The following is a 24,553-nucleotide window of genomic DNA, read 5'->3' as shown; positions in this document are numbered from 1 at the left end:
CGTCGACTCATCATTGTTCGAAAAGGCTCAATATATAACTATTAAACATGAATTAACATTACCTTTTTACCTAGTACATGTTTCGTCCATATAAATATAAGTTGTCTTGCCAGAAATGTTTGAACTTTCCCATGAAGCAGTAATTCCCCAACAAGAGACAAGAGCATCGCCAAAATTGCATCCATTTGTATGGTATTTGTTTATTAGAATTATAACTATAATTCAATGATATCTATGTATATCATATAACCAAAATAATTATTATAATACTAGTAGCTAGCACCTACTGTAAGTTCCATGATTAAAAGCTGATTTACAAAATATCATTATTTTGAGTAACAATTTTCTGTTCTATCTCTACAGACACACTAAGCAATATAACATTTTTTAAATTCATATGAACTGGTTTATGCATGTTCATGTATACATTAATTTTCAAAACAATAATGTAGAATTTATATACATATTTAGACATATTCTTAAAATATATGCATTTACACCATCTGCTCACAACATTTTGTCAAACACTGCCATAATGTTTCCATTAACCAACTATCAACCAATACATTCACTTAATCATCATCATAGTCATCATCATCATCATCATCATCATCATCATCACCACAGAATTACAATTTATCGGTTCTTTCTCTTAAATATTTTACACTATCTATATTCCGTATCAAATCTGTTGCTTTCTCTGCAATCATTATCGTCGGGGCGTTTGTATTTCCCGAGGGCACATTGCGCATGACGGAAGCATCCACAACGCGAAGGTTCTGGATCCCTTTGACTCTAATAAAATATATAATAATAAAGTAGGAAATACATTGTGTTATTTTTTCTAGACATCTAGAGTATCATCTTTACAACTCGTATATCAACTTTTGCGAAAGTTCTGGATTCATTGCTGTTTGAAAAGTAAAAATAGCACTTGGTAAAAATTGTATTTCATTGATTCCTGTGTAAATTAATCAATTTTTGGAACTCTAAACATTTATTCTGATAACATGAATTTAAAAGATAACCGACAATGTCTGTGTTTAAAAAAAATGAGAAGCCCAAATATTATATAATATTATGTTTATCATAGATGCCTACACCTTACATTCGTTGTTGGAAAATGTAGAAAATTTAGCAATAAACTTTTAATATTGAATGCATCAAACTCTACCTCAGTTCTGGGTCTACCACAGCTGTAGGATCGTCCTTAGCACCCATCCTGCAGGTACTTGTGGGATGATACACTGTAAATGTGTAGTGTTTGATTCTACAAATCCAATAGTCGTCAGAGTTCTTCTGAAAACCATCACAATCAGGAGTATAAGCATCAAATGGATCCTGTGTCGAGGCACCAATTGATTTGAAAGTTTTTGTGTCACCTAGTTTTAATACCTCTCTGATTCCTAAAAGAAAATAGATATACAGGTCTAGAAAAACAACTATGTATAGAATGTAGAATTGATATTTATAAGAAAAAAATCAACTTTCGGAGATAAAAAATTTGTTTTAACTGATTTTGTAGCAAATTACTTCATATTTTTAAACGCTGAAATGATATTCTTTGTTGAAAAGAACTTAAGGGTGTTGTTTACTCAGGGTTTGAGTTCTCAAATTCGGATTGTTATAAAGTTCAATCTCATGAGTAAAATATGTTCTAAATACAAAAAGTACTTGTGAAATGAATTATAATTGACATAACTTTCGATATTTCTACTTTATTATGGAATTATGCCCAAACAAAAATAGACTTTTAGCCAAACAGAGGAAATTCGGACTAAATTTTGCTGATTTTGTTTTCCGCCAAAACATTTTTGGCAGTACTCTAATATTAAAAATTAAGATATTATATTTTAGTCTTTATAATTTAGCATATTTTCTGTTAGTTTTACCTCACTCATTCATTATAATAATCGTAAGGCACGAATTTAACAAATATTGTAAAATGCTTAAAATCGTGAAAAGACACCATATCTCAAAATTTTGATCATTGACCTCATATAAATTATATGCAAACGGAATAAGATCGATATAACTAGTTTAATACTATAAATCTTTTTGTATTATCATCATTCAATTTTTTGTAAAATTTGATCAAAAATGGGTTGGAATTTGAAAAGTGATAGAGGAAATTCGGACTGGAATATTTATAAACATTGTGAACGAAAGCTTAATGCATTGTATGCATTTAGTGTCACTGCCATTCATAAACCGTATTTCATTTTTAGAAATATTGAACAATTTGTATTATTTTCACAATTAAGAAAATCTCAAGCATAGTGTAAAATTTTAAGGGATTTTCCTTTTATTTTCCAAAAATATATAATGGCCATTAACTCAAAAAGTAGGTCATTGACCTACTTTTTTGAAAATGAAAAATAACACTACAATAAAAGGTTTATAACACACAATAGATGGTTTTTCATTATCATCAGTGGATTTTTTTTTCATTCTGAGTAAACGTCATCCTTAACTTTTTACTGGATAAGTCAAATCAAAGCATGTTTTGACGAATAGTTGCCGGAGTATTGATATTGAAATGCTGCTAACATTCTACTTGCAGTACCTTCCAGCAAATTGTTGAACAATTGTACATTGATAGAGAAACGAAAAAGATATATATTTAACCTTAAATTATGACAACTGAGTTCAGTTCATACATAGGTAATTCAAAATCTCGGAGATTTGAAAGACTCATAAAGTTTATCTAGAACAACACCAATTGGGATAATTGACCATGTGTTGGGCCAAACACTTATTAATTGATTAACAGGATAAGCCTAATTTTTACTATTGCTATATTTTTTTTTTTAGAAACATCATTTTCATATTAGAAATAAATAGAAATCTTGTAAAGTAATATGTTTGCCAATTAAAAGTTTGACTTTTACCATTTGCATATTTCTAAAAAATTCTAATTATCAAAAACCAAAAAAAAACAAAAAAGAAATTAATACAAAACAGGGATGGGGTAATTGAAAAAAGTATTTGTAATTGAGTGTAATTAATTACATTTTTCAAAGTAATTGAAAGTAATTTGTAATTGAGTCTGTCTTCAATTACAAGTAATTGAATGTATTTAAATACATTCCAAAAATATTGTGTATTTTCAATTACTTTTCAATTACATCTCAATTACTTTTTTTCCAAGTTTAAAATATAAAAAGGTGTCTTATAATGATATATAGATTTTATAAATGTTTGGCATGGACTTTTGTTTATACAATAATTAAATGTCCCATAATGTTTAATATGTTTTTACAGCATAACACACTGCCCAGGGCAATAGGTAAAGATCAAATTTGAGGAGGTGTGAACTCCTCTAACACCCAAGAACCCCCCTTGATTTTAGACTTAAGGGAGTCAACTTATCTCATTTTTGTGGCAATTATTATTTATACATGTATGCTGTACTGCCAAAAGTTGTACTTTCTGAATAAACATAGTTTTAATATGTGAATAAAAATTAATTCACTATAGAGAAAATATTATTCAGAACCAAAAATGAACTCAATGGTACTTAATGAATTTAATTTAAAAAAAAAATTTCTAGAAATTTTCAAGAAATCTGATCTGAACTGAACTATACAACCTTTAAAAACATAACCATACATAAAGCTCTGTATATCTTAATGCTGTTAATATGTGTATATGTTCTCAATATTAAAAAAAATAAAACAAATAAAGTATTTGAAATGTAATTAATTACATTTATCAAAGTAATTGAGAGTAATTAATTACATTTTAAAAAATCAATGTAATTGTAATTGCAAGTAATTGATAAAATTGTCAATGTATTTGAAAGTAATTAATAACTTTTCAAAGTAATTGACCCCAACTCTGATACAAAAGTATTTAATTTTAAACTACATATATTAATACCTCTCAGCATAGTTTTGACATCATCTGGGTGATCCAAGTAATTTGGATCTATAAGAGGCGGATCAAAAGGATCATCACTCTGTAGGCGAATAGAACCCTTACTCTTTGGGTGAAGAAGAATCGGAAGAATGATAAACGTTCTTAAATTTCTGTCTATAGTGCTTTGAAATTCTGTTCGTTTTCCATCTGTATACTAGAATACAAGATAAAAATATATACAAAAACACACACATACACACAACATAAAATCAGTGTTTTAATTTTTCTGTTTGGCATATCATCTTCCTTTAAGGTCAAGATCTAGTAAATGATTCCAGAGTGTCTTTATGGTGCTAGAACCATTATGACGTCATAATTGATTTGATGAATCTTTTCCCGTATTTTACGGCTTTAAAGGAATTAGGTAGAAAATAAAACAATATTTTGACATTATATATTTAATCAAGATAAAAGTAACCCCGGTACCTATATTTAATTTGACATCATTTTAAAAAGGAGGTCAAGGGCTTCTTTAATTCCGTTTTTGGAGAGATTGTAGGCATTCTAGATATATTTCATTAGTCAAAAATGGACAAAACTCCGAGATTTGTTACTTTTATCCCTCATATTTCATAGAAAATGGTTGTTCAAAACATGATTTTTCATTGTGTTTACCAAAAATATTAGCCCCGGTACACCCTATGAAACAAAGGTATTGATATGAAGCACCATTAAAAGAATTTATATCTTGAATTTCACAAACCTGTATGCACCTTTCATTTACTAGATCTTGACCTTAAGCCACAGTTTACCTGTGCAGTCATTACATATATGACGATTAGGAATTGAGAAAGTTTTTGCTCTAAAAAATACATTTTTATTATATATATATATATAATTTATTTAAGTGTATATATATATATATATATATATATATATATATATATATATATATATATATATATATATATATATATAATGCATCAAATTAATATATATATCATAATAGATTTTGTAACTGAAAGCATGTAGATAATTAAATGTGACCCAAAGTCATTGTTCATGTATAACCCGACGTCATCTTCGTATTAAACCATGTGTAAACGTTAACACTATTTTAGAATAGAAAAAGAAGGCAATCAATCTATGGTACTTGTATTACCTTTCGATCATAATTCAGCAGATCAATATACAAATTGATGAATTCAGGTTCATACATCAAACTGAAGAAATGTAACTGAAAATATGGAGGGAGGTTATCTCCATCAGGCAAGAATGCTGTCCCTTCCAGCTGGGACTTGCCCATAATACCTGTAGGTTAAACGATTGCTTTATTCAAATTTTAATATGCAAGTCTTACAACTTATGCAAGAAGTTGTTATTATTCTACTTTACAAGTAAGCACATAAAAATTACGGTATTTTAAGAAAGAAAATTCTGCACTCATTTGCGTTATCTTTAAAGTTACACCTGTTAAAATGATTTGAATATGCAATTTACATGTTAGAATGTGTTATTAGTCTTCTTTACAATTACGCACATGAAAATTACGGTATTTCAAGAAAGAAAATTGTGCATTCATTTGTTTTAAAAGCTACACCTATTAAATTGTAAGCAAAATGGTGCTTAAAATAAACTTGTTTTTCAATTTTCAATGTTTTATTTAGAAGCTGTAGCATTTTTCATGTTCTTTGCAAGATTGTGTATAAAGAACATTTTAAGAAAGAAAATTGAGCATTCATATTTGTTATCATAAGTTATGTATATTTGTTATTCATAAGCAGATATATGAAATAAATTTGTTATTCCTGAATTACTCACACTGATTTTGCAATTCAAATATTTTTCTTGTCTAAAAGATAATACGTTAAATATATATTGTTTTGAGTATTTTTTTTTAAATATCAGATTTATTAATATTCTAATTTTCAGTATCTTATCCGACCGTGTATAGGCATTTTACACACCTTATTTACAATCTTCTTAACGGGGGGGGGGGGGGGGGTATTTTTCTCCTCTTATAACATAACATTTTTTTTTATTAATGTAAATAATGCCCCTTTTTACTTATGTCAGTTAAAAATTTTGTTTTAAGCAGGTTTTGTTTTGCTAGTTTCTTATAAACAATCGAAACAGTTTCTGGTGTTTGTCAACTTGAATTTTGTTTAAACATTTTCTAGACAATAGCTTGATGACTGACATTCGGATTTTGGTTGAGCATTGAAAATACCTTAAATGAGACATCGTAAACATCACAAATAGAAAAAAGTGATATATTTCAAATAAGCTCATGACCAATCTTCCTTAGATTGCAGTCAAATCTTTATCTTGCTTTCCAACATTTGTTCATATTATAGTTCAACTTGTTTTAACTTCAACCGCACTGTTAAAACACCGTGAGTGTATTGTCAATTCAATGTCAACATCTCTGTTGATAATGATAAATTAAAATGTATACTAACATTTACAAGAGATAAATAGTAGGACATCACCTTTCTTGAATAGCAAGTACTTGATAATGTTGAAGGGTGCCATGTGGGTGTCTTTGTTGAGTGCACTTGAAGTGTTGTCATGGAAATCAATAAATGTCATGATGTGGTCTTGTAAATTATCACCAACAGGTAAATCAGCTACAACAGGAATCTAAAGAAATTTATATAAAAAGTGAAAAAATGGCATCAGAAAAAGTCATACAAATCTAATTAAATCTTAAAAATCCATTATGCATTTGTTAACTCAGTCAACTTTATTACGCTCAAACCATTAAATGGTACATTGCCTCTAAAGAATAAATACAACATGAGCCAGGGGTGTATATTAAAGAAATAATTTAAAATTTTTAAAAATTAATTATCTTTTTTATGTTTATCGCGATATAAATATGGGATTTATGGGATGTGATCACGTGACCAACCCGTGCTTATATAACGATATAAATAAAAAAAATGATACCTTATTTCTAAAATAAATTGGTCTTGTAACTTTTGTTTACAATTGCAGAAACCATTCAACCATTCTCAGAACAAAAGATAAAATTTATTCACCCGATGCACTTTATGAAATTATATACGCTGTACTCGTTTGTCACTTCCCTCCATAAACTACTATCTTATAAAGGTATGTTTTCTTACATTGCATCTAGAGCTAAAAAACAAATTAACAAGTAGATTTTCGTTGATATGCTGCATATCAAATTGATTCCAATTCAAAATTCGACGTTTGTAATTGATTGAGTTCTTAAATCTAAAACTTATGATTACATTTATTATTTTTCATAAAGAAGAAGTTTGAATTCTCCACCAAAATATTTTGCAATTACATTTGTTTTAATTATTCCCCCCCCCCCCCTTAAAACATCTGTCGATATCAAGGATATGAAATATACCAGATTTGATTCAAAAACATACTTTTGTTATTCATGTGGAAGGTAAACAAGCTTCGCAGGAAAACAAGTTCATAACCCGATAATGCGGATGATCGCTTCTTTCACAGCCCGCGTGAATTATCAAAGAAATCATTGTATTGTTTATACTGTTATCTTCATTTAATAAATTTCTTTTAAAATAATCATACAGAGTAAGTAAAAGTGCATGGAAACTTGAGTATGACGTCATTTTATGCAATCTGTGACTCTTTTTAAGTTGCTTTAAGTTTGAATCGATCGGTAAATTGGTTAGAACTGGTTTAATTTCAGCCATATTAATGTCTAAAAGGCTATGAATCATTATTGGCTTTTTAAGTAATAGAGGAGAAAATACTGAGTGCATAGAGGAGGAAATACTGATGTAAAATAATATATTACTTTTAAATCTCTCTGTTATAGGTGGCGAGGTTACTAGCTTACAAATTACTATAACAACATACGTTTTCTCTTTTACAATTTGAGGACCCCTTAATATCATCTCGCAGACAACAAAAATTGGACTGAGGGAGATACATTATATCATTCCAATGTGTACCCCTTTCTCCTCTAGGTGTTTCTTTGGACCAATCCCTGACAGCATAAGGATCTGTGGTGAATTAACTGATCCAGCAGACAAAATGACCTCCTTTTTTGCCATAATAATATATTTCTTGTTGTCTTTTATGAATGATACTCCTACTGCCTTCTTGCCCTTGATTAGAATCTAAAACAAAGAAATTAGATGATATATAATTCTATGAATTCATTCATTACCTTAAAGACTATAACTCCGCCCCAAAACCATCTATATCCAATTCCTTTTTTATATCAATAAATATTTTGCAACAACAGATGCACCCAGTCATAAATTTTTGTGAAATACTTTTGTTTTGTTTGTTCTAAACTTCAAAACTTGAAACTCCAAAAATATTTTATAAGATACCTTAATAGATGAATATAATTATATTATTATTGTATATATGCAAGTAATATACAAGATACATGATGATGATATTTTTTCATTTCTTTGTTTCATTTTTTGGTGTTTTGTCTATTATTTGCTGTTTTTTAAATTGCTAATTGAAAACAAATGAAGTATTATTACGCAATATATCAACAGGTAGAGATAATAAATGATACCTGTCGGTCAAAGCAGTTAAACACTATTTTTGTTACATACAGTACATGTATACCAGTTTCTGAAAATCAGTTTAAATTATTTCTTTTTAAAAATTAAGGAAAATAATTACTTTGCCAATCATAATATAATTTCAAATGATTATGTTATAATTTCCTTTGGTTATTACCTTAGTCAAAAAGGATTTCATTGACACATGCAGATTTTTGCGGTCCATGACAGGCCTCAGGAAGGCTTTAACTGTGCTGGCCCGCTCTCCATTTCTGATTGTTTCTTGGGAATTGCAATACCCTTTGCGAAAGTTTAAAAATATGATATAAACTTATATATTCAGCAGATAAAAAACACGATATTGAGAATAGCTTTCCTATCATAAAAGTTAAGCGTCCTTTTTTTCGTACAGTTGTAAGTTTTCTGATCGAACAAGCAGATTTCGTTATCATTTTCAGATATTGTATTTCGTTCAACTTTCAATATTTTTCTCACTTTCGTTCATGATAAAGAGTTGATTATAATTGCATTGCAACCTTTACACTGTGTTGATTTTGTAACAACGTACCTATCTGTGACTTCCCATTACAGTCTGTAAAAGGCAGGCCAATTTCTTTCATTGCCGGCGCATATGCATTCTTACTGAGAGGGGTTGACGTCCCATCACTGACCGATAAATAACCACCCTTTCCGTGATATTCTGTATCATAATGCATCGTTATGAAAATATATCATCTTTATTGCAGATACTGATACTGGATTTGATGGATGTATTAGTTTATACTTATTTTAATTTTTTTTTTGACAGTGTGGTTTTGCAACACAAATAAGTACATTAATGATAATAAATGCCATAAGCGTTTTGAATGACACCTATTTAAAAGCCTAGATTGTTTTTTAAAGGAATGGATAAATGTTTTCTAGGATTTACATGTATATGATGAATGAATATTTCAAATAACCTTTGAAATGATAAGTTTTCGAACCTGAGTTTTGGAGTTCAGGAATTTGAATGTCCTCCGACTTAATGAAGTACGGGAGGACATCCTTGTAGCTCCAACCCTTACATCCCTCCTTGGCCCACCCATCGTAGTCATGGCGACTGCCCCGGACGTACTGCATGTAGTTCAGATTACTTGTACCTCCTAAGGCCCTTCCCCTAGGCCAAGCACTCCTCTGTTAGGCACATAATCAGTAAATTAGCGGGCACTTTTTATCTTGATGCAATTTACAATGTATACATATAAAAGGCACATTATCCGATGTCGAAAGATTTTTTCATTTGTTCTTATTCCAACAATTTTTTTTCAATTGAAGCTTAACTGCCAAAGGACAGGCCGTTATTAGTTTTTTTTTTTATCAGTTTCAACATATCGCCAAGAAATATGATTTATATAACAATCTTTTTCAATTTTTCAACACATGGATTAAAAACCTTCTCATGCAATGCTAAGCAAGCCTTCTTCTGAGGTATAGTTTGGTATTTCCAATCCTGTTCCGTTTTCTGAAGCATTCCAGACGCAATAGGAATACTTATGTTAAAGTTGTCATCTTCGGAACCTCCAGCTTCTATGAGGAGCACAGAGGATTCTGGGTCTTCGGAAAGTCTGTTTGCAAGAACACATCCTGCAGATCCAGCCCCCACTGTTAAAAAAGTAAACAAAAAATATTTGAAATCAGGCGTGTATATGAATTAATGCAATTCGTTATTACATGCAATAAAAGAATTTAACAGGAATGAAAGAATAATTCTGGTTTGAATTTTAGAAAATAACATTTACAATACTGCTTAATTTTTATACTAGTGATTGAAATATTCCAAGAAAAGCGTTGCATATCTGTATTATTAATAACACCATAAGATGTCTTACGTATTATGTAATCATATGTAGCATTGAGTGAGACAGGCTCGTCATTGCCTCGGTTGTATCTCGACAAATACACAACAGCTACACCGATAACGAGCACAAAAATGGCGCCCTTTATTCCCATCGTTCTGTAAAAAAATATTCACTGCAAAAAATTCATTCTTTGTCAGATATTACTTTGATTTTGAACTAAAAAGCAACAGCAAATAAATGCGATATATGCATGTAAATGGAAAATGTGGATTACAGTCATGCAGGGAATGCTAAATCAGATACTTTTTTCTACAATATTATGATAATACATATGTTCTGGCATTACAGGTCTGAACTTTTGTTATTAGAAAATTGTTACTGGATTCGGCGAGAGAACAGACGTTTAGTTGGACAAAGCTTGCCGACCAACAACTTAAACATATAGAGACACAAGAAGCGGAATCAGGAAAAGTCAAAGTATCAGCGTGTAATGATCATCTAATACAACGAAGAAGTATCGGTGTGTAATGAGAAAGTATTAACATACAATGAAGAAGTATTAGCGTGTAATTATTAAGTAGTACAATGAAGAAGTGTCAGCGTGTAATCAGAAAGTTTCATTATACAATGAATTAATACGTATTGGCGTGTAATGATTAAGAAGTACTATGAAGAGGTGTCAGCGTGTAATCAGAAAGTTTCATTATATAATGAAGAAGTATTAGCGTGTAATGATTAAGTAGTACAATGAAGAATTATCAGCCTGTAAAGATAAAGTAGAGACACAAGAAGCGGAATCAGGAAAAGTCAAAGTATCAGCGTGTAATGGTCATCTAATACAACGAAGAAGTATCGGCGTGTAATGAGAAAGTATTAACATACAATGAAGAAGTATCAGCGTGTAATGATTAAGTAGTATAATGAAGAGGTGTCAGCGTGTAATCAGAAAGTTTCATTATACAATGAAGAAGTATTAGCGTGTAATGATTAAGTAGTATAATGAAGAGGTGTCAGCGTGTAATCAGAAAGTTTCATTATACAATGAAGAAATATCAGCATGTAATGATAAGGTATCAACATACAACGAAGAAGTATCAGCGTGTTATGAAGTATCAGCATGTTATGAAGTATCAGCGTGTAATGATAAAGTATCAACATACAATGAAGAAGTAAATCAGCATGTAATGATAAAATAGTACTATGAAGAAGTATCAGTGCGTAATGATAAAGTAGTACAACGAAGAAGTATCATCGCTTTATGTAAAACATCAAAATACAATGTAGTATCAGCGTGTAATGATAAAAAAAGTACAATGAAGAAACATCAGTGTGTAATGAGAGAGTATCAAAATACAATGAAGAAGTATCAGCGTGTAATGAGAGAGTATTTTAATGAGCTAAGCATTGTTTCACAGTCGATAGACTAAGTTTACCAATTGTTAGATATAGTTTTCGAACCGTAAACTATTAATATAGTTGGCGATTCATTAACTATATAATTTTGATCTGTAAAACTATACTGTGAACCAACTTTTATTTGCGTGCGAGAAATTTTCGCGAGAGAGCCTCGTCGTCGCAAATATATCTCGCTGCGAACCAGTCTTTATCGTATGGTTATTATAACAAAATACGGGTCTGGATAAGGCTTGTTCGCGAACATTAGTCGTCGCGAACCAGTTTATTGGAAGTTAATCGCGAAATAAAGTCGATCGCCGCGAATAAATGTTGGTTTACAGTATTTCGTGGTTGTTAATTATAGTAAACGAATGCTTATCTAAGTTTATTTGTCTGTCAATGAACATTTACAATATATTCTGCTAATATACATAGATTTACATCTGTAAACTATAATTTACATTCAACTATAGTTAAGAGTTGGTAATCATAGCTTTACAAAGCGTGAAACAATACATTTATCAGAAACTATGTTTTGCAATCACAAAAGATTGTTCTTAATGTTATTCATTATCTAAATTTCTGGAACATACATGAAAGTTATCCACATTAGGCAGTGTGGCCATTCTGTACAATTATAGCGCGTATGTGATGTCGTATAACTTTGACCACGCTTGGGCACATGCAGACTGGTCGGCGTTGTTTTGAACAGCGAGGCATTTGCTTTACAAAGTAAACAATGCCAATTTAATTTGGGGCAACAAGTACGTTAAACACGAGTTCATTCATGGTCTATTTAATATTTTATTTAAATATTACGTGTAAATATATATATAGGTCATTAATAATGGTTTGTACGGCTAAAAATGCCAATTACATGTACCATCTTATCAATAACATGTCTTTACTTATATTTACACTTTTGCGACGAAATGTGTAATGCAATGTCTCACGTCTAATAACAATTACCGGTGAGAAACCAAATTTGTAAATTTATTTGAGAAACTCAAATTAACCAGTCGTCAAAACACACTCGGTTTTGAAGAAATCTTCAAAAGTAGGTGTATATACTAGTCAAGGCGTAATTAACTATCTATCAGTACTTATGTTGAAGGTGCCGGGGGGAGGGGTCTCGGGGTGCCCCCCCCCCATTCCCCAACCATCCATTCCTTCGCAAAGTATTGTCAGTCCCTGACATATGATCTACGTATATGTATTCTATTCTAATCAGTATTTACAGTTTACAGTATACATGTATATATAATAAACAATTATGTCTTTGTTTATTTAAAAAATTTAAATAAAAAAATCAAAACAAATATTTTCAGTATTTTAGAGAAAGACGGTATGCTATACTTACCAAATCATAAACGAGTCATATATGAGACAAATGTATGGACATGTACAATGTTTATGTACACTCTCTGCAACCTATCGTTTGTAGTACATTTATATATGGGCCGGGAGTCTTGAAAATCGTTCTGGCTTTTGACCCGAACTTTATGAAATACCTGTTGGGTAAATAAAGTTATGCTCCCCTATATCAGCTGATCTCTCCATGCATTAATAAGTGCAGCAAAAACTGATCTGGCCTTTCACAGCAAAAACACGACAGTGGGTTAATGGTCGACATCCCACTTACTGACTTTTGATAATCTTAAGATTTACGGAGCGACATTTGTGTATTTATTCTTTCATTCGGTGCCATCGTGCATTTCCATTATTGACTGCGTTCTTTTAAAGGGGCATGGTCACGATTTTGGTCAAATTCTATTTTCATGTTTTTATTTTTTACAATGCTTTAGAAATGCATTTCTAATGATAAAATAAAATTTGACAGTCATTCGTAGAGTTATAAGCAAGATACAGGGCTCACAGTTCTTTGTCATGTAAACAAGGCTCGTGCCCTGTTTTTGTTTACGTAGGTTCAATATACCAGTAGAAAATCTTTTACTAGCTTATTTGTCTATCTTTTTATTTATTTTAAGCATAAATAAACAGTTCCTAACGTCTAAAACATTCTTTTAATTATTTTTAGGTTTAAAACTGAAATTTTTACTTTAATGTTCAAAATGTAAACAAACGCTTTGTTTACATAGCGAGGAATTTCAAGCTCTGTAACTCGCTTGTAACTCAACAAATGTCACTCAAATTTCGGCTGCTCATTAAAATGCCTTTCTGAAGCATTGTAAATATTAAAATCGGAAAAATAATTTTTGACCAAAATCGTGACCATGCCCCTTTAAAGTCAGCTATACATAATTTGTTATGATAGCAGGTAAGTATTGGCAATTAGTGAAAAGGGGGTGTCAACGAAGATCAAATGAATGTAGTGACAAAATAAATCCCACAAAGATATCTTAAAACAAATTCGTTGGCCTCGCATTGCAAAAAGTTTCCCGGCGTAGAGTGAGATAGACTTATAAATAAATAATTAAAAGAAGCAATAACTATTCTCGTTATTACGAGAAAAGATCTATTTAAAAAGGCGCGTTTCGTTGTTCTGTTCTTTTTATGTAAAGTGTATGAACTACTGCAATTAATGTCTTTTACTATGCACATACTTAGCATAATCATCGTTTAAAAGCATACACAAACTTTGATATAAAATCGGATCATGCAAGCAGTTTTAAAGAAATCTCAGAAGAAGGAGCAGAGCAGATTGATTTATTTAATTGGACTATTTATTAATAAGAAGGATACATGTTATTTGTTTTCTGACTTAAAAATGTCAATATACAAAATCAATTATTTTTAATAAACATATATATTTATAAAACATACACAATTCGGGTAATTAATCATGTATATCCATGATTGAAACTGCAAATATATATATAATCATTATATAAAGTCATCTGTAACCAATAGAATTGTTTATTTTTTACGACTACGACTACCTGGTTTTTAATTCGGAGTGGGATTATGATATATAAGTTGAAAATTCTTTCCATGTTTCTGAAAAGAAAAAAAAAAGAAAGCCGAAAGGGTCAACCAGTCATGGTCGAACTGGAGGTCATTTCAGAAACGTGCCATTTTATATAATTCTTTTTTAGTAATAACGAGATTTTTCCTCGTAATTACGAGATCTTTCCTCGTAAATACGAGATAATTAATTTGTTATAACGACGAGATCTTTCCTCGTAAATACGAGATAATTAATTCGTAATAACGAGATCTTTTCTCGTAATTACGAGAAAATCAACTCGTAATAATGAGATCTTTTCTTCTAATAACGAGATCTTTTCTCGTAATAACAAGATAATTAACTCGTTATAACGAGATAATTAACTCGTAATAACGAGATAATTAACTCATAATTATGAAAATATTTTTTTATGTGGCCCTATTCGTCTTTCATAATTTCACGGGTGGAAATTAAGTTTTGAAACACTTTTTGCCTTTGAAATATCAAGTGTTAATTACTTTAAACTTAGTGTGAAAAGATCTAGTCATCTGGTACTCAAACAAAAGACAACTGATAGATACGAATCATCTCACGAACGACGGAATATGATACCAAAATGACGCGGGAAATTCGGACCACAGATGGCGACGTCAACATTTTCTGCTTTTCTCTCCTTAATCCGAACTCATGTAAAAGTATTTAGGAACACAGAGCTGCAAGTGAGACTTAGCTATTTAATGTTATTTACTTATTTTACCATGATGAATTATCAAGCTATTTGAACATATAAAGATATATATTTAATATCTTAGCACTCTATGAACATCACAAACAAAATAACAGGGCTGTCAACTACAATGTTGTATTCAAAATTTACTTGTTACATTGTTTATTTACAGGCAATCATACAGATACCTGAGAAGGTGCAAAGCTTTTCAATAACACAGGGTAATTCATCCAAATCTGAGGAGTGGATCTTGCTAGTTGGATCAAGTACTGGAAAGATATATAGAACAAATGACTTGGAGTATAGGACGCAGCTAAAACAAGCTCATCTGGAGTAAGTTGGTGATACTATCCAACATATTGTAGATTTCTGTGTAACATCATGAACATGAAGTGATGTTTATGATAACATCTACATGTATTTTCAAATGACCACAATGTCATTGTAACGGGATGGGAGAAATAATGACGGACCAGACCCAGGCCCCCTGAATCTCTAGTCAGGTGCTCTTCCAACTAAGCTATGATATCTGGTGCCGGTGTTCAAACCGGTCCGACCGCCACACATTAAAAAGGGCTATGCTATTTTCTTTATAATAACATTTTGTGAATGGGGTAACAGAATGTTATAGTATCTATATAGAATGTGATTTACATAGGATATAATTTTTTTTCTTTGGACAGATATCAGACCTCTTTGGAAAACCAGCAGATTTTTACAGATCTTTTGGATCCCCAGGCTTCAGACATTAAAGACATTGACAACACAAAAGGACCAGTTATTGTTTCCCCTGAGAGCTTTGTCCACATTCTTTCATCAGCCCACGTCTTGCTCTCTCTGAAATCCCCCATTCTCGATCTTTGTCAGACTCTAGGATTTATTTTTGCTGTGATCAAAGACGATGACTCGGTGAAAGTGGAGAGTTTCTCCAGTGACATTAGCAGTAAGTTGGCCAGTCCACTTACATTTCATGTTCTACAAAAGAGGTCTTGTATACAGAATACTCAAAATGTGTTTCATCTGTACATTTTAACCTGTGACTTGATACAGAGTCCAAACCAGGAGAGAAGCGGCACAACTATAGACCTATCTAATGAATTGTTTAAGTCTATTGGGGGTGAAGAGGTCACTCTCTGTAACTCCCCTCTACTTCTCCTCACATCAGACGAGGGCTCTGTGTATTTCAGTGCACTGAGTCCCCATCTTTCATCACATGAACAGTGCAATTTTTCACTCTTATACCCCACCAGCAAACCTATCAAAAACGTTCAGTCAAGTAGAATTGCGCTGAGAGAAAAGACGAACCCTGGCCCAGATTCTGCTCTTGATCGGAAAGTCATCAATGGTCTCGTGATCTGTTCCTCCAATGGAGATTCTGCAGTCCTGACTTGTGACAAAAAATATGGCGCACAGTATGTTCCCTTCACGGTGCCTTGTTCCATCAATGATGTTAAGATTGTGGGAACCAAGATGTATGTTAGCAGTGGAGAGGACCTGTTGGTGGCTGATTTTGCACTCCTGGAGAAAGATGACAAGTATTATGTAGAAATGGATAAAATGACAAGTCTGAAATTTGCTGGTGCTTTGAAGATCCACTGTGTTTTGGATACCAGTCTTGTTGAAGGTAGGTATTTATGGAGCTTTATTTTTGTCCCAGGTAAATATTGTATGTATTTTTACATGATACAAACCATTAGAGATATTATTTATGTACATGTAAGTAACAGAAGCTTCAGTGATCAGAGAAGGAAGTACACATGTATCCAATTTTACTTATTTCAGAAACTGTCAGTCACATATTATGTGGAACAGAGTCGGGAAGAGTCTCGGAGATAGATGTTGGTTTAAGACTGAAACAGCCTGCCACACAGAGAACACAAGAGCAGGGTCGGCACATTAAAGAGCTTCTAACGGCTATAGAAAACTGTCAGCTGCAAATTCAAAGGTTGACTTGTAAAGAGGACAGACAGAAGGAGTTCATCTCACAATTAAACGTAGCTTCGTACCTGATGAACAGTGAAAGGCTATTTCAGTGTGAGTATAGTGTTCTGCAGAAAGTGAAGGGTGGGGATTTCTTCCTAGCACTAAAAGCAACCAATCAAAGTGGTGTAAAGTTGTCATGTGACTGGAGCCTGTTGGTAAATGTTCATCAGACGTACGTACATAAAACATCATCTGGAAGTGAAAAACTGAACATGGGATTGAATCCAAATGAATGTGTGCACATCCAAGTTGATCTTCCATCACAGGATGTAACAGTCCATTACAAAATTACTGTAGCTCTCTGTCTACATTATCCTGTTGACCTTGTAGATTTACCTGTCCCGAGTAAGGACAGCTTTTTATCGATCTTAATTGATCAGAAGACAATTGATATCTTGCATTTTCTCTTTGATGAGAAATGTTTACACAGAAAAACTTTTCAGACAGGATTTAATTTACATGCTGCAATAACTGAAGCTGCACTAAGGCGACCTGTTTCAAGTCCAGTGTCTGACCCTGTCCCACCAAATAGAGAGGACACACCTTATCATATGAATCTGTTTAGATCGGCCACCTTACTGCAAAAGACAGAAATATCAGTTCATGGACAAGGTGACTTGTACACTTTAGTTTTGAATGGTTCAGATTGAATGATAGTGACATTAAGTTGAATTGAATAATCAAATATTACTATATACAGCCAAATTATGCCACAGTTTTTGCTCATAAATTTAATTAATTTAGTGATATCTTTTATTTTATACATGCATTATGGAAAATTCTGATATTTGAAATCAGTTTTGTGTTTATCAGACTTTGTTAATGAATATGGAAAATCATTTTGTTTCTGAAAATCATTTGTAGACATGGATGCAGTATTGCGGTTTCTTACTCAGCAATGTCAACAGCCTGTGAACATTGAGATCCATGAAGCAAAACTAGTGGACACAACTGGTGAACCAGTCAAGATATCCATTCAAATGTTAGACACTGACACAGGCATATCAATGCTGAAACTCATCATTATTTCAAGGGAGATCACTCTTGCAGCAGCAGTTCGTGAGGCTATATCCAGATATTTACAGGTGACATTTTTTTTTTGTCAAATAGAACCACAATTTGATAAAAGTTTGACCTTTTGCACTTGAATTCATTTATCAAATGTAACAAATGCTTTTGCTTTACAAAGGATAAAACCAATATAAGTGTGTCATTTATAAGATATTTTAAACATTTATGGAAAAATGTAAATTACATATGAGAATAAACCTTAAAATCACTTTTAAAGCAGAAATTTTTACTGTATGGCTTTTCAGTTGACTCCAAAGATTTTCTTTTCTTTTTTTTCTTTTTATAGATAACTGATAAAGCTTTGGTTGATGAACATATACCCAAAGAGTACTTACTCAAGGTAAAAAGACTAACATTATTTTTTGTTTGCTTTAGAAAAAAAAAAGTTTCAAATTGACTTTTGACTTCATTCAAATTTGCATCTATGCAAGATATTTTGTGCAAGAAACAATCTGATATTCTCTGACTCACTATGCTAATTCAACAAGGCCAAGAAATAAGCTTCCGAGATACATGCATGTACATTGTATCCCAGAATTCAAGATATCCAGAGTAAATTACATGCAGATGAAAAAACTGTTGTTGGTACAAGTACATGTACTCGCACATCATTTTATATACAGTCAATCCTCATTTTCTTGAAACTCAATGAGTCTGAATAAAATTGCTTTCAAAATTTTTGGTAAAAATAAATGTTTTGGACATCTTTATCACTTAACCATATTCATAGTATTCAGCAGTTTAACTGTATATACATGTTCATACTGAATTTGAACTTCACATGCAAGTTATTTTTAAGATCACAATTAACACATTTATTTACAGTTATGTTAGATCTGTTACTGTTGATCACTCTGTTTGTTTTGTAGGGTACACTGTCCTCTAGTGACCTTTCCTCTGCCCTGATTTCTTCAGTAACGAAGGGGGATGCTGTTAATGTTTACAGACGGTTAAGATGTGGCCATGCTGAATGAAAAAGATTAGATGATTTTGAGATCAAAAATAATAAAATAAATAGTCTAAATATAGACTTGTTTGTATTTATACCTATTTTAGAGATAGACTGATATGTAGAATAAAACTTAAAAAGTGTGAAATGGTTGAAATGTGAATAATATAGAACCATATTAACAAGACCTTGGACTTTCGGTAGGATTTGACGATCTTTTTCTTGTCTCAAAACAGTTAAAAATGGCACCGATTTCAAGTGAAATATGTATACACAGATTGTGTAGTCTTAGCTCAAAAGCCAGACAAATCTTGTTGATTTCAAAGAGCCATAGCAATGAAATAGAAAGGCTTACATCACATTGCTGTTTGACACAACTACCTATTAAAAGTCCAAGCTCCTGTTAAAATGGTTCTAAATCTGTCTGATGTCGCTTGCAGTTACTATGAGGAGAAATATTTTAAAATCAAATCGACATCTGTGGAGTATAACTTATTTCTTCTGTGGCTATTCCAGATAACTTTTCTTAATGTTTATACTGAAACAAGAGAGCAAAGTCACCAAGGCATTCAGTTTAAAACACCTTTAATATGGTTAACATTTTAAATCTAAAAGAACAAGTCATATGGCATGCAACATAAGCAAAGAACACCAAGGTATATAATACAATATAGACTACATTTACAATGTATTTACATGTTTTTTTTATGTTGAATATTAAAAAATAGATTTCAGATATTAACATGTAGAAGAGCTCCAAAACATTACAAATTGCACTTACATTTATACCATTTTCAAGACTTGATATGAACAAATTGCAATCAAAAGAAACAGATGAATTGGCAAGTCTTAAGTACAAACAACTGCGTGAATCAAATATTGTTCACAATAATAATGACATCTATCTGTAAGATACACTACCAGTTAATCCATCTATAAATTATGGATTTAATCTGTGATCAGAAAGAAAAACAAAATATGACAAAAAATATGCATGTCTAATAAATAAAATTTAATAATTTAAAAACGAGCATGCATGAATAAATCAACTTAAAATGTACCGGTACGTGCTTATGATTAAATGGAATGATGCTGAAAAGTGGAGTCTGATTGGTAGAAAAAGAATCCTTTGATTTGCTGTCGAGTTTTGAAACCTCTTTTTGAAGAAATTTTAATATACAAGATTTTTGTTGATTGTTTAAACTATGATCAACCAGTTCAAAAATACAAATGTACTAGTAATAATTTACAGCAAAATAATTGTTGTTGAAAAAATCAAATCAAAATGTAAAATGAAAACAAATCTTTTTTCTTTGAATGAAAATTCACAACCCATATTAGCCATTTTCACCTATAAATGGTTGAAATCAATTAAATTTTTTCAAATTGAACAGATCTCTTCTGAAATTTCCTTTTGTACAGTCCCTGTGTAAATGTCATAGATAAAACAAAACAAAAAATTGCAGATCTTAAATTTGAGAAAAGATATAATATTAAAATAAAATGTGGAATCAGTTTTTAAACTGTTTTTAAAAGATTTATTCCCTAAAATAAAAAAAATATTTTTCAAATAAAATGCACACCACTTTAAAGTTTGCATCCATGTATTTTGAGGTATTTACAATACATGGCAGACTTCAACTTTCTTTTTAAAAAAAATAGTTAAACAAATAGTAGAAGAAAGTACCTTCTTGGCTTAAGACATCTATAAAGTGACATAATGCCAATTATGTTTTAAAATACATAAAATCATATTCTAATATACAAGTATGACTGTATGATAATGAGGAGCAGACTCTTGAATGCTATGACTATAGCTTAATGAAGAACACAGCCAAAATCCCATACAAGTGCAAGAAATTTGACTTAATAAGCGATATGGTATCCACCGATTCAACATTGCACCTATTATGGCAAAAAAAAAATTCTGTATATGCATCTAATGAATGCTGTTAAATGGACATTGTGTCATATCACGGAAACACAAAAATGAGTATTCCTCTACATTTTAAAGCTTAAATATTTTAAATAATTATTTTATATAGAAAAGGGTATAATGGCAATACTCTTGTAAAAATACATTTTATATTATATATGTTACCATTGCAGGTTAAAAATACATGCATATGGATAAAAATGCCTAAATTGTCATTTGAAGTTAGAAGAAAATATCTACTTTCAAGATTCTAAAAAATAAACAGGCAATGTGTATACAGATACCATAAAATACTATTGATTCAAGAGCAAGCTTGGCATGATAAAGCCCTTTAAGCCATACATTGACAATAACTATGTCAGTGTTGTCTCTAAAAACTGAAGTAGAGGGAGGAAATGAAAAAGTAGAAGGGGGTCTGGGGGTCTTGCTTATAGCTACATTGTGTTTGAAATGCAAAAATAGCCGGGTAATTAAGGCATTATAGGTGGGGGAATTCCCCGCCTCCCGGGTCTTAGAGACAACCCTGCTATATATAACAGAGTAAATAGTAATAACTATAATAATTAACTTATAATAGTAATTACAGGCTACTATGCTATTTCACTAATACATGTATTGAAAACAATTAGGTACTGCACCATCTATCTGGAGTTCAATCTACAGGTTTTTTTTTCATTTTTTTAACCATGAATTGATTGTTAGTTTCAAATTCATATCTATTCAACACTTATTGGCAAATGACAAATTCTCAACAGACCATTTCTCGCCAGTACATTCCATCATTTTATCAACACATAAAGTTATACTGTACGAAAAATGACGTAACAATGCACTGGCAAGAAATAATACTCAGCGAAAACTCGTCACATGCCGGCCTGTATCACTTTTTGTAAAACTAACAAATGTGTTGGAATTTTAAAATTCATAGTTTGTCAGTCCAAGTATAAGAAATAAAATAATCAGAAAGAGTCCAGATCCCACTGCAATGTAACTAACTAAAGCCGCTCGTCTGGCCCGCTTCTGGGCTAGTCCATATAGACCTTTCCCGTTGTACAGTTTGGCTTTCCAGGCCTCTCTGTTAGCAAAGACACCAAAGCACAAACAAAAGACCACACTCACATAGGACAGAACCAAGATTTGGTTGAACGTTTTCCAGGGTCGAGGGGTGAGGTCGTCTTCGGGGACTTTTTTGACCATGTGGGGTAGAGTCACTGTTGTTTCTCTGTACGGATTCTCTGAGGTATTGTGGTACGTTGGGTCTATGGCGTAACTTTTTACAGCGTTGTTCTTACTCTGGGAGGCCTGCTGGTTTTCGATTAGTAGAGATAGTTCCACTTGCTCTGCATCTTCATGATTTGGTTTTGTGTCAGAGGGCGTTTCTTCGTTTAACTGTAATGGCTCTGTTTCAATCACTACGGAGTCACTCTTGGCCGTGCACGCCATAGTTTTACTGGTTTTTCTCTATAAACAGATGGATTAGTCACAATTGAGATTGTACAGTACTATATATCTATATAGATATACAGGTGTACTGATGTATAGTGAATGTGTAATGTTAAATACACCACATAAATATCATTCTTCAGAAAACATATTAAGTAATCTAGTGGCTATTGCACAATCATTTGAATTTTTATTAATTCTAAACTTTTAAACGAAAAAAATAAACATTTCTTGAAGGCAATAATGAATATCTTTCCGTAATGTTATGTGTTTGTTTGCAGAATCAATCCCAGTTGAATATTTTAAAAATAAAACAAGTAACATAAATCATTGGTTTACCTTCAAATAAGAAATTTATTCTTCTAAAACGCAGAATAAACAATATGGTGACTCACTACTGACTCCTGTACTTTCGATTTCTAAAAACAGGAAATTTATGTTCTTAGGTGCGTCAGTTTACCCAAATGAACCCCATTTCGGTACGCTAAAATACCGAATAGACCCAGGTTTACCTGGAATTTTTACCGAAATGTCCGTTGAAATAAAAAAAAATGTCTTTTCAAAGCAAAAAATTCACCTTTTTATTTAATAGAATGTGTTACATAGTATGTAATTGATTTATAAACATAATCAAAATATTTATCAACCGATGTACGAGGAATCATTAAAATCCAAGAGCGACAACTCTTCAAAATGTCTCAATCATTTCCTTATTCCTATTAAAGGGGTCGATGGTCGTGGCCATTTTAAGACTTCATTTATCTCATTTAGTAGAAGAGCTAAATATAAAAATATAGGAAAATATCTAAATTTAAAAAGAAAAAATTATGAAATTATTCTTTATAAATGATTATCTATATAATTATAGATAAACAAACCATATCTTAAATTTTAAGGGTAGATCTGATAGTTAATTGGTTGACCACCTACCATCCTTTAATGTTTATCGATCTTTGTTAATCATGTATCAAACAAGTCAAAGAATATGGTTTGTGAAACTTTTGTGCCATTAATTAAGGCGGACTGTAAATGGAAAGACCGTAGATAGCATCAGTTTTGAAAGTCAAGTGGGGGTGGGGGGGGGGGGGTACTGACCATAAAAAAAGGGGGAATGGGTTCCAAAGAACATGTTATAACAGAATTTCTGTTTCAATGCTTTTTAACATGCTCCAAAAAAGCGGCGGCCGACTATTTCAAAATAATTTTTTTAAACATACTTTTTGGCCAAATATTGTAAAATATGAAAAATTCTAAATCGGTGACAGTATTTTATTTATAATGAACTTTTATCGACTTATATCGACAGGTGTCCAATACATCAAAACTACTATATCTGTTTTGTAGTAGGGATTCCCGTTTCACCTAGCTCTGAATTAAAGAGGGACACTGCTCAGTGGCGTCGGAAGCAAATTGAAAGTGGAGGGGGTGGGGGGGGGGGGGGCTAGACCTTATCAGAAATCTTGACAAACAAAAGAAAAGGGGAATTATGAGTATGGTTATGTCTAATTTTGCAAAAAAAGTGGGGGTTGTGGGGGTGGGGGGACTGAGAGGGGCTGACATCCCCCCCCCCCCGTTCCGATCCCTACGCTGCTGATGATATGGCAGTTAGCATGCATCTTACAGCTCTGCACTGTACACTCCCAGTCTTTTAGATGTTACACTGGATATATATATATGTAATATACCGAGTCCCACACGTACAGATCAAGCAAAGACAACTCGAGGTGTGATCACAGATTTTCCCAATGTGTCGAGGAATGTTCGGAAGATTACTGCATATCCAGAGAAATATTTGGTGAAGTTTACTTTCTTACAAAAGTTTATGTGGTGGTTCCAGCGAACGTATTTATATTTCCCCCATAAAATCTATTTTTCTATTCACGTAGGAAACGCATCAAAATTAGATC

The 24,553-nt window shown here is 31.9% G+C and overlaps 3 protein-coding genes across 6 annotated transcripts; 1 reads left to right on the top strand and 2 right to left on the bottom strand.

Annotated features, from left to right (window-relative positions):
* Positions 1-173: 173 nt before the first annotated feature.
* Positions 174-13,291, bottom strand: LOC105338192 (alcohol dehydrogenase [acceptor]). 3 transcript variants are annotated; one of them, XM_034475875.2, is made up of 12 exons: positions 13,141-13,291; positions 10,265-10,389; positions 9,829-10,037; positions 9,380-9,569; positions 8,962-9,093; positions 8,572-8,693; positions 7,821-7,988; positions 6,354-6,504; positions 5,024-5,172; positions 3,883-4,075; positions 1,175-1,406; positions 174-795 (listed from the first exon to the last, which is right to left on the bottom strand). In XM_034475875.2, exons 2-12 carry the CDS (start codon positions 10,383-10,385, stop codon positions 630-632), a joined length of 1,833 nt encoding a protein of 610 aa, XP_034331766.2. In that variant the 5' UTR covers positions 10,386-10,389; positions 13,141-13,291; the 3' UTR covers positions 174-629. The 3 variants fall into 3 exon arrangements, with proteins under 3 accessions (XP_034331766.2, XP_065927138.1, XP_034331767.2); XM_066071066.1 differs by having other exon boundaries at positions 10,265-10,406; positions 13,141-13,271; XM_034475876.2 differs by lacking the exon at positions 13,141-13,291 and adding an exon at positions 12,990-13,134.
* A 1,809-nt stretch (positions 13,292-15,100) lies between these two features.
* Positions 15,101-19,398, top strand: LOC105347816 (uncharacterized). Of its 2 annotated transcripts, none has more exons than XM_066070827.1 (7): positions 15,101-15,256; positions 15,437-15,597; positions 15,948-16,888; positions 17,047-17,298; positions 18,112-18,332; positions 18,605-18,658; positions 19,188-19,398. In XM_066070827.1, exons 1-7 carry the CDS (start codon positions 15,179-15,181, stop codon positions 19,290-19,292), a joined length of 1,812 nt encoding a protein of 603 aa, XP_065926899.1. In that variant the 5' UTR covers positions 15,101-15,178; the 3' UTR covers positions 19,293-19,398. The 2 variants fall into 2 exon arrangements, with proteins under 2 accessions (XP_065926899.1, XP_011455355.3); XM_011457053.4 differs by having other exon boundaries at positions 17,047-17,859; positions 19,188-19,396.
* Positions 19,399-20,923: 1,525 nt separating this feature from the next.
* On the bottom strand, positions 20,924-23,138 carry LOC105347434 (uncharacterized). Its single transcript, XM_020074949.3, has 2 exons — positions 22,986-23,138; positions 20,924-22,664 (listed from the first exon to the last, which is right to left on the bottom strand). Exon 2 carries the CDS (start codon positions 22,644-22,646, stop codon positions 22,119-22,121), a length of 528 nt encoding a protein of 175 aa, XP_019930508.2. The 5' UTR covers positions 22,647-22,664; positions 22,986-23,138; the 3' UTR covers positions 20,924-22,118.
* Between the last annotated feature and the right edge of the window lie 1,415 nt (positions 23,139-24,553).

This window comes from Magallana gigas, chromosome 9 (genome assembly GCF_963853765.1).
Source record: "Magallana gigas chromosome 9, xbMagGiga1.1, whole genome shotgun sequence".
In the NCBI taxonomy this organism is placed as follows: Eukaryota; Metazoa; Mollusca; class Bivalvia; order Ostreida; family Ostreidae; genus Magallana; species Magallana gigas.
The sequence above is the reverse complement of the archived record's forward strand: the minus strand, read 5'-3'. Positions and strand labels throughout refer to the sequence as shown.

Coding starts and splice junctions, on each gene's coding strand:
- LOC105338192 (XM_034475875.2), bottom strand. CDS start 10,385: ATGGGAATAAAGGGCGCCATTTTTGTGCTCGTTATCGGTGTAGCTGTT. Junction 5,173..6,353: donor GTACTTGCTATTCAAGAAAG/GTGATGTCCTAC, acceptor TTTAACCTACAG/GTATTATGGGCAAGTCCCAG. Junction 4,076..5,023: donor TGCTGAATTATGATCGAAAG/GTAATACAAGTA, acceptor CTTGTATTCTAG/TATACAGATGGAAAACGAAC.
- LOC105347816 (XM_011457053.4), top strand. CDS start 15,179: ATGGCGACGTCAACATTTTCTGCTTTTCTCTCCTTAATCCGAACTCAT. Junction 15,257..15,436: donor TTAGGAACACAGAGCTGCAA/GTGAGACTTAGC, acceptor GTTTATTTACAG/GCAATCATACAGATACCTGA. Junction 17,860..18,111: donor AATATCAGTTCATGGACAAG/GTGACTTGTACA, acceptor AATCATTTGTAG/ACATGGATGCAGTATTGCGG.
- LOC105347434 (XM_020074949.3), bottom strand. CDS start 22,646: ATGGCGTGCACGGCCAAGAGTGACTCCGTAGTGATTGAAACAGAGCCA.